This window comes from Oikopleura dioica, chromosome XSR (genome assembly GCF_907165135.1).
Source record: "Oikopleura dioica chromosome XSR, OKI2018_I68_1.0, whole genome shotgun sequence".
Lineage (NCBI taxonomy): Eukaryota > Metazoa > Chordata > Appendicularia > Copelata > Oikopleuridae > Oikopleura > Oikopleura dioica.
This window is the reverse complement of record NC_137294.1, coordinates 10705719-10714886: the sequence shown is the minus strand read 5'-3', so window position 1 is coordinate 10714886 and position 9168 is coordinate 10705719. Positions and strand designations below refer to the sequence as shown.

The following is a 9168-nucleotide window of genomic DNA, read 5'->3' as shown; positions in this document are numbered from 1 at the left end:
ACGGTGCGAAGTCATTAAACGCGGAGCACAAATATATCTTACGCTTATATGATAAATCGGCGTTATAGAATACTCTTGAACTGCTTTGCTCGAAAATGCTTTCCTAGCTCTCTGATTCTGCAAACAATCAACTCAACTTACGAAGTTAAAAAATAAGTTTATTATTTGGCACAGTATTTTCTTAATCTTCTTGCCACAGAAAAAAAATATTTTTAGATCCGATGGTTTTTCAAATTCCAACAATTAGTACATGTAATCGGACCAGATCGGACTTGCGCCGGGCATAGAGTGTAAAGAATCTTTTAGCCAGGGCGTGTTGGACTCCCATGTTCCTCCATTTTCAGATCGTTTAGCTGAAAATTATTACTTTCAGCATTACAGGCATATAAATTGTAAGTATTTCATACATAAAATATTAATAAAAAAATATTTATTTTAATCTCGCTCAGCAATTTTCAGTGCGAAATGTTTAGGAACTCACCAATAAAACTTTTTGCATTGAATGGCCGGATAAAAGAAAAAGCTTCAGTTTGCAGGACAAAAATGAAAATAACTCTAAAATCATCAAAAATCAATCGAAATTGAATGTTTACCGTAAAATCTCCATCCTCTTGAGTGGTAAAGTTTCTTTCTGAAACTCTCTGCGCTTAAATTTAGCCGCAAAGGGTCAAGCGAAAAAAATGTGCACGACTAATGAATATACCATGTTATTTCGGTCTCCTTTTATCCAGCTACTGTCCAGCAACTAGCGGCGCCCTCCCCTAATCAACACAGCTGTCAGCGATGAAGAAAAGTAGGTATATGCTGGTGCCGTTTTTAAATTCTCAATTATGCATTTAGAAAGTGTTATCAGTAAAGAACACGTGAGCCTCCTGTTTAAATTCTGGACATTTGTTTCAACAGCCTGCTCCTTGAATGAAAAACAGTAGCACTCCTTGAATCTATTTTTTAAAAATTTTTAAAATTTTTAAAATTTTGATAGATTATCTATCGTCGAGGCAATCAGAATTTCAATCATTTTCGCATCATTTTAAAAGGAAAGAGCGTAATCTATGAGAATTATTGCGCTAAAAATCCGACTCATCGTATAAATTTCGTAGTTTTCCAAGATTTTTTCAGACAGAATAAATTTCTACTACGCGAAAATTGATTGGAGACGTTTTTAGACATAATTTTTAAGCTATTAATTATTTTTAATCGAGAAGGCTTTATCTTACATAAGAATCATCCGGGAAATAGTTTAAGCCTGTGCAACTCGTTTCTTTCTATTTTTGAGTTTAATCGTCTAAAATCTACTATTTTTAGCGTTGTCAGGCCGCGGTTGATCACCCTTGCGAGCCTTAAAAACTTCTGGTTCTGTCTATCCGCTTTGAATCTCGTATTTTGAGACTTTAAGATAAACAAATATAAAAAAGCAAGAATATCACTTCAATGATCACTTCAATCAGCAATGACTTGCTCGACATCATCGTTGGCATCATCGCCATCTCGTCCAACGCCGTTGTCAACAGTTTCACGATGGAGTATGATGTCGCCGAAGTAAGAGAAAAATACAACATGTCATCTTCAAGAGACTTTTTTCATCGATTCAATTATTATTTCAAGTTAGGGTTTAACTTGGGGTTCAAAATTTAAGAGGACTCTTATAGGATCAGCAGATTTTAAATTTAATAAGCTTCAAGAACTTGCAAAAACATCGACAACCCGACTTTGAGTATACAAAAATGTGGAAAGAGTTTAAAAATGCCGTCCACAATAATGAAGAGTACGACCTTCCAGACCATTTTACAGTCGTTCCTGAAAAGGGAAATCTTTTGGTTATAAAAGGTAAGGCCGCATTTCTACCGCAAAAATTCAAGGAGGCCAAGTTCATTGACAAAAATCCATTAAGCTTATTGGACCGCTGGAGTGTGGACGTTCATGAGCTTAGTGCATCTTATTCTCAGCCGCCTTTTCAAGGATAAATGGAAAGTGGACCTTCCCCTAGCCGTCTCAGCAGGTGAAACTCCGTGCTAGATCCACTTTTGGATGCAATTTTAATTAACGAGTAAAGCTCAAGCAAGATCATCCATTTAGCGTTCTCGGTCTTCAATATAATGGTTCAAGTTCATCTCAACGGATGGGCTCCGCGGGCGATTTGGGATGAGTGGGAACTTGGCGGCAAGATCAACTCATGGGTTTGTCTTTCGAAAAAAAAGAGGATCAAACTTGATGCGTTTTCAGGACTCTGTGATCGACTGGGAACACCGACGATTCAACAGATCTGTCGAAGCGCGTCTTCTGTACTTGATCATGTTCTTTACAAGTACAGTAGCTCTGGGCTGCTCTTATTATCGCATTTTCCGCGTCCAAGAGGAAACCACGAAGTCTCGGGGGAGCGTGCCAAAGGCGGCGATCCTGTTAGTAACAGCTGGAATGACATTAGCTACAGTCTCGATAAGCAACAATAGCGGAGCATTGGGCAAGGGTTTACTTATGCATGCTAAAAGCTTTATGATGAGTTACATGTAGTTGCTCTTTTGAGTTACTAATCACTGAAGCGCCTGTAATACAAGTTAATCAAGCAAGACTCTAATTCGACAGCTGCTAAACCCATCTAAAAGTCGAGCAATCCAAGGGAGCAACGAATTATAAAGATTACGGGGTCGGCATTATGAGGTAAGCACCTTACTTTTCCATTAAAATGACTACTGATCTAATTATGAACGATAAGAGTCTACCTTATTTTTTAATCGTATAAATACGGACTTTCTTATTTTTCAAATATAATCACCCTTTTTTCTGAATTATAGATTGCGCATTATCATATAAGAACTGCCAAATGCGACGTTTTATTTTAATGTAGCCCAGATTATCCGGTATTTTAGCGGTTGGTACACAATATTTGTCGTTGCGTGGACACTTCCGACAATTCAGAATCCGGCTTTAGGAAAGCTGACACTGCGGATTATCATGTCTGGCATCGGAATGGGCGTTGTCCAGGGTGCTGTTTCTATTCGAATTTTGGTAGCTAATTTACCCTTTTTAAAAGTTTAAAAAACGATTTTCAGTCAAAAGCGGACATTTCAAAGCCAGCCGAATGCATCAACTTCAGCCTGATCACAACCGCGCTGGCCACAATGGTGGTGCACGGCTGCACCCTCAAGTACATCGCCAACGCGAAGGTGACCCACGCCGATATTGGCCTGAAGAAGCGACGAAATTCGCTGCTTGGCATCGAAGACACGCAACCCCTGCTCAATTCGCAACGACTTCGTGAGCTCGAGCGACTGCGCAGCCTCGTCGGCGAAAAAATTGAAGAGGAGAAGTGAACTCTCCGTGCCTTCTCATTTCATTCATATAAATAAATTATACTGGTATATAAAAATAAAAGTCTTTTCAGATTCAGCACTACATCTAGCCTTAGTATTTAATTTATGGCAATCTGTCGGGCATTGAAAGAAGTCTTTGAATTAGTACTGTATCTCGTACTTTTGCGACGAAAAGGTTAATAGTTTATAAATAATAGACCAAAATTGTTGAGCTTGATTAACAGCGTTTAATGCGTCAAAGCTTTTTATTTTTAATTCTTTAAATGGACTTTCGAAAGAATGAAGGAAGAGTTCCAATTTGTATTTCAAATCGACGCTGTAACAAATTGACATCATGTCAGTTTAAATTAAAATCACTTAAATTTATATCGCGAAGATGTTATTATTTATCAAAAAATAGACTTATAACTTTTAACGGCAAAAACAAAAAGAAAACCCGCATTACCCAAAAATATTTTCGTATTTTTTATTTTCTCAAATTTCCTTTTATGGAAAGATTAGCGAAAATTTCGCAGCTGCGCGCTCTCATTATGAAAGTTTTCGACCGACTGGTTGCTCAGTCGCCTAGTTCTGCTCGCTTCAGGAACTGCTTTTTAATTTTTTTCGAATTAAACTCAGCTAGAGAGAAAAGTCATTTGAACATTCTTGAATAATATTTTTAAAAAGCAAATGCAAGAAATTGGCAAAAATGCAAAGATTGATGATACTCATTCTTCTGATGCTCTCTCCCTCCGGAGAGTGCTCTAAAATGACCTATCCCGCCGGAGATGGGTCTGCTGGCAATTTCTTCGAAATTTCAACCTGCGAGTGCGCAGACGAAGGAACCGTCAAGTTGAAGGTAATTAATAATCCTCTTCCGTAAATTCAGGTAATAAACGCTTTTTAGGCTCCCGCAAGTTATTTCCCGTACGGTTTGACGCAGCTTCAAAAGGCCAAGTTAGGAGAGCGCTTTTCGGATTGTGGATCGATTGAAGTTGTTGATGAAGCTAGTAAAACGTATCTGGTCATCACTAGCACTGTCAAGCCAAGTTGCGGGGTCGTTTACGTTGATAACAAGCTTCAAGAGGTATTTATTAAAAACATGAGGTTCTTTGTTCAGTTTGTTTAGATCGAAGCTGGAGGACTGAAGTTGACACTAGTCGAACTCGTTCTTGACCTTCAAATATCGGGCAAAATCTTCCAGGCAGCAGTTTCGTGTTCTTGCCCCGAACCACAGGAAGGCTTCTTTCACACGGATCAGACATTCGTTGGCGAATACTCTTACCCTTGTGTCAGTCCTCCTTGTTTCCACAGAAATCCGACGTGGCTTTCAACCCCTGCTGAACAGGTTCTAGCGCAAGATCCCTTGACCGATCCAACTCCTGGATTTGAAAACATTGCTGTCGAAGGCGGAGGAGACGTGATCCGAATTTCCAAAACTTGGACCCAGTTTAGCGCTCGCGAAAGGATCGAGTCAGATATGGGCACGCTCTATATCTTCAAGGTACTACTGAATTATAAATCAAGTTATAAAAACATTTTTTAAGCTCAAATTCTCGTTCGAGGAAAATGGAGTTACCAAGGTCCAAGAAGTCTTTCAAATAACACCACAGCCCGCGCGATGGTCAAACTGGGGAGAATGGGGAGACTGCGTCCTACCTGAATACTCATCCGGCGAACTCGATGGAACAAAAACTAGAACTCGAGTTTGTGAGAATCGGGTACGAAATACTTTATGTTAATAGATATATCAATTTTTTAAGGACTTGAATTCTGACTGGAAGGAGAAATGTCCTGGTGATTTGCTTGAAACTAAGACTTGCTTTGGAGGCTGCCGATATGATGACGGTAAAGATCAAATAGAAATCGTTGTTCAAATTTTTAAAATCTTAGAACTCGAAGGATCAACTCCATGCGAGACACATCCTGTTCACGTGGAATGCTGTGCTGCAACCGCTGAAATTCGCTTGCGTAAAAGGAGGAGCACGGCCGAACCCGATTGTCCAACTGGCTTCGCCTACGAGGCCGATAATGACAAGATTGGTTGTTTTGAAGAAGTCGATTCCGGCTTCACTCTCGTCCCAGTTCTTTTCCCAAGCAACTACTTATCGCGCGATGTAGCGGATTCATCTCTTGTTGGAAAAATCATCTCTTTCAAAGCGCTCAAGACTCGTAGATACCCGGCAGAACTGATTCAGAAAAAGGACACGCGAAAGGTATAATTATCTACTCAAATCTCTTTTCTAAATTTTATCAGGTAAACGTCCGACTCTGGGTTCGAAATGATGCTGGCGCTTGTGTTGCTATCTACGCCTGGCCGAATTCGATCAAAATCAACGAGGAAATCAGCCACAATTACAACGTCGACCCTCGAGAATTCACAATCACATTCGTCGAGAATGACTTCCTCCTTTCTGAATTAGAGCTTGAGCAGCTGAGTCCTATCGACCGATGTTTGAATCTTCACAACTACGGAAGTGACATGGTTCTCGAGTCGCACGAAGTTCTTTTCGCTCCCGGCGCATGGCCCCTTACCAAGCTTCAGTATCTTGCTGTTGATGGCGACAATCTTAAACATGAAGAGAAGACGATCACACTCAAAGATGAAAAATTCTGGTCAGTGGACGCTAATATTGAGACGAGCTTTCCTGACGACGATACTTGGTTTTACGACACCTGTCCCGCAATCGCCCAATGTCCTGAGACCACCGGAACATGTCCAGAATGCAGTTCTAGCGAGGCCGTTTGCGATCCCGAAACCTTCTTCGATTTCGGTTCCAAGATTGAAATCGATGACAGAACTGCTTACACGAACCATCCTGTTTGTGCTACCACAAGTGGAGTCGTTATTTCTCACTATGTTCCTGATGACTGGGCTTCATGTGGCAGTTGCGCTGATGATCAATGTAACACTATCTCGTACCAATGCAGACAAGGAACGGCTTTTCCAGCTGTGCAGGGATGCCCGCCAAATGGATGTAGTAAACCGGCATGCACCGACATTCCGTGGTCGGAGTGGAGCGAGTGTGACAAGAGCACTTGTCTACGAGAAAGGACGCGTGACGTAACACTGGAAGCTCTTTATGCTCTCGACTGCAAGCTTCCTGTTGACTTTCAGACTACAGAGACGAAGCCTTGTCAAGATTCGCCACCAACATGCGACTGGAACCTTGGAATCGAAATCGACTGCACTCCTGATGCAGAAGTGCAGTTGGAATCCTGTACTTCGTGCCATTCTAACCGTAATGCCAATTGCAAGTACACGTCGAACAAAGAGCAGTGCTACGACAATTGTATTAAACACGTCGAATGTGCCGATTGCTGTACGAAGTTCTCTCTGATGGAGTCCGTGAATCAGAACCCTCCAATCTGCAACACAGATCATCAATGCTCAGCAGGCTTGATGACTAAGCACATGAAATCAAGTTGCAAAGCGCTGACGACGGAGTTTCACGCACCTATTCACCTTGAACTCTGCACAACAACGGACACAACTGAGTGCAGTCAGTGCCCCAGTGATCTGAGCCTCTACGAATGCGTCGAAGAATCTTCTACTGATCCACAGCCCTGCATGGTCGATGAGAACGGAAACGGCTTCAAACCAACGAAAATCTGCTGGCTGAAGTCGAACTCCTTCCCGAAAACCGGATACTGCGAAGTACATGCTCCATGCGAACCAGAACAATGTCTTGGCCCGGATAGCAAGAGCTGCTGTCACAGCGACACAAAAAGGTACTAAGCTAATCTTGCAATGCGGTAGAAAGAATGGAAGACAACAAAGAAATTCTAACAATAACGTTGTCAGTTTTTCTTTTTTGCTGATTAATATAAAATTGATTTTATTCAGGTTATTTTCTTCTTCATCCTGTTCCATTTCGGAGAGGATGAAGAGAAACCGATTTTTTCGGTTTTTTTCCGCGACTCTTCTTCTTGGAGCCATTTTTTGTCTTTTTGGCCGGAAGATATGATCCGTTCCATGACTAAAAATACCCAATTAATCAATTAGTTACAATCCTTCTTGACTTACCTTTAATTTCGCGCTTTCGGACCTTCTCACTTCGCTGAAAGTGTGAAGTGATGAAAAAATGGAAAAACAACTCATCCTCAACCCGTGTTCTAGAAGATTCTAAACTTTTTTTTCTAGTTGCGATTTGACCAGCCACATCGACTCCAACTTGTGCTCTGGATTGAAGATGTGCAAAGACCGTCTTGGAAACGTGGTCTACGGAAAAAAACTTGACTGCTGCGCGGATCTGCCAACTTGCTCATCTGCTGAGGTCAATGAATGTAACCCATGCAATTATCTGGCGAGCGAGTACAACTGTCTCTCTCCATCGACAAAGACAAGATGTCCGGACTTCAACTGTCAAGTCCTCGCAAACACTTGTCCCTGTTCGCCCGCTGGAATTTGCCATTTCGATCCCGAAGCTGCCGACGTAGAAGTAATGCGAATTTCGAACACGCTCATCCACCAAATCGGCTTCGACCTTCCCGACATTCGATTCCAACGATCAATCAAGTTCTTCATCGCCGGTTCACCCAGCAATAACGGCATCAATGCTGACAACCCTTCCTGCTACAAAGACTATGAACCTAACACCGACTTGCCAATGACATTTAGCCGTGCAGAGTTACAAGAGTGCGGCGTGCAGTTAAACATCGAAAACAACAAACTGCAGTCTTTCTACGCGCATATCTTCGTCGACAAGCAAAACTACTTTGAAACGGTTTCAACGCACAGCGAGTTTGCCGAGTTGAACTGCAAGAGTTGGCAAGCCGATTTGGAAGAAGACGCACGCGCAATGTCAAATTACGAAGCAACTCGTTTCACCGACTTTGCAGAAGGCGCTGTCAACGTCGAGTTCGATCTTTCGACGAGCGAAGACTTCAGCACTATACTGGATGCCGAGGCAAATACAGCTACAGTGGTTGTCGGCGAGTTCGTCTACGCTAGAATCACTGGAGATAGTCCATTCCAAATCGAGAGCTGTGAAATCATCGGCGCGGACGATCAAGTCTTCATGATGCTCGACGGCGCTTGCCCAAGTCATCAAGATTGGAAAGAAACCTTCATGTTCGAGTACATCAAACAGGTGAGAACAAAGTCAATTGATAACAGCTCTCTCAATTTCAAAATTTCAGGAAGATGATCTGAAGATCTTCAAATGGCAGTCAGTTATTTTCCGGCAAGGCGAGAAGCACCAACAAGTTACTTACGCATGCAGCGTCCGACCCTGTGAAGCAGGATCATGCGATTCGTGTGAGAACAGGCGAAAACGTAGCGTCGAGGATCTACAAAACAAGGCGCCTTCTTCAAACGTTGGAATGCTTCTAGATATATTCGCGACGCAAGAGGAACGTGATAGAGTTCTCGGAGTCAAAGGTAATTGATTTTTTTCAATAAAATATTTTCAACGAAATTCAGAAATGCAACTCGCGAAGGACGTCGGAGTCACCATCACCGCTGCTATCATGTTCCTGACATCAATGGTTGGTACTCTGATGTATTTCTTCTCCGATCCTAGCTTCAACTCTCGGCGAGGATTCTACCCGGTCATCAATCCTTGGGCCACGCTCCAGAAGGTATTCTTGCGCCGAGTGACCCAGCCAACACCCGAAGTTGCCCCAAACGAGAACAACTTCATCAAAAACGCCGACATGATGCTCCAGCCAGACGCCGACTTTGTCATCAAATGTCTCACGCCTCCTCAAGCTCAGAAACCGCGACATGAAGACTTTGAGGAATGAGTTTTTCTGCCCCAGATTTTTATATATTTTCAATCACTGTTCTGTTGAGGCCTGATTGTCAAGCCCGTCATATCACTTTTTATCTAATAAACTTTATTAATATTTTAAGCACTTGTCCTTGATTTCAAAT

The 9168-nt window shown here is 42.0% G+C and overlaps 2 protein-coding genes and 1 long non-coding RNA gene across 3 annotated transcripts; 2 read left to right on the top strand and 1 right to left on the bottom strand.

The window, feature by feature from the left end:
* Positions 1-185: 185 nt before the first annotated feature.
* LOC145710075 (uncharacterized) lies at positions 186-686 on the bottom strand. The gene is made up of 3 exons (XR_014135000.1): positions 594-686; positions 482-555; positions 186-353 (listed from the first exon to the last, which is right to left on the bottom strand). It is a non-coding gene; the product is annotated as an uncharacterized LOC145710075 (long non-coding RNA).
* A 745-nt stretch (positions 687-1431) lies between these two features.
* On the top strand, positions 1432-2511 carry LOC145709299 (uncharacterized). The gene is made up of 5 exons (XM_081786978.1): positions 1432-1539; positions 1650-1827; positions 1892-1999; positions 2077-2177; positions 2224-2511. The coding sequence occupies exons 1-5, from the start codon at positions 1432-1434 to the stop codon at positions 2509-2511; spliced, it is 783 nt and encodes a 260-aa protein (XP_081643104.1).
* A 1480-nt stretch (positions 2512-3991) lies between these two features.
* LOC145707240 (uncharacterized) lies at positions 3992-9155 on the top strand. The gene is made up of 10 exons (XM_081784733.1): positions 3992-4149; positions 4198-4377; positions 4420-4794; positions 4838-5011; positions 5054-5138; positions 5184-5506; positions 5548-7022; positions 7435-8383; positions 8433-8673; positions 8716-9155. The coding sequence occupies exons 1-10, from the start codon at positions 4000-4002 to the stop codon at positions 9036-9038; spliced, it is 4275 nt and encodes a 1424-aa protein (XP_081640859.1). The 5' UTR covers positions 3992-3999; the 3' UTR covers positions 9039-9155.
* Positions 9156-9168: the final 13 nt, after the last annotated feature.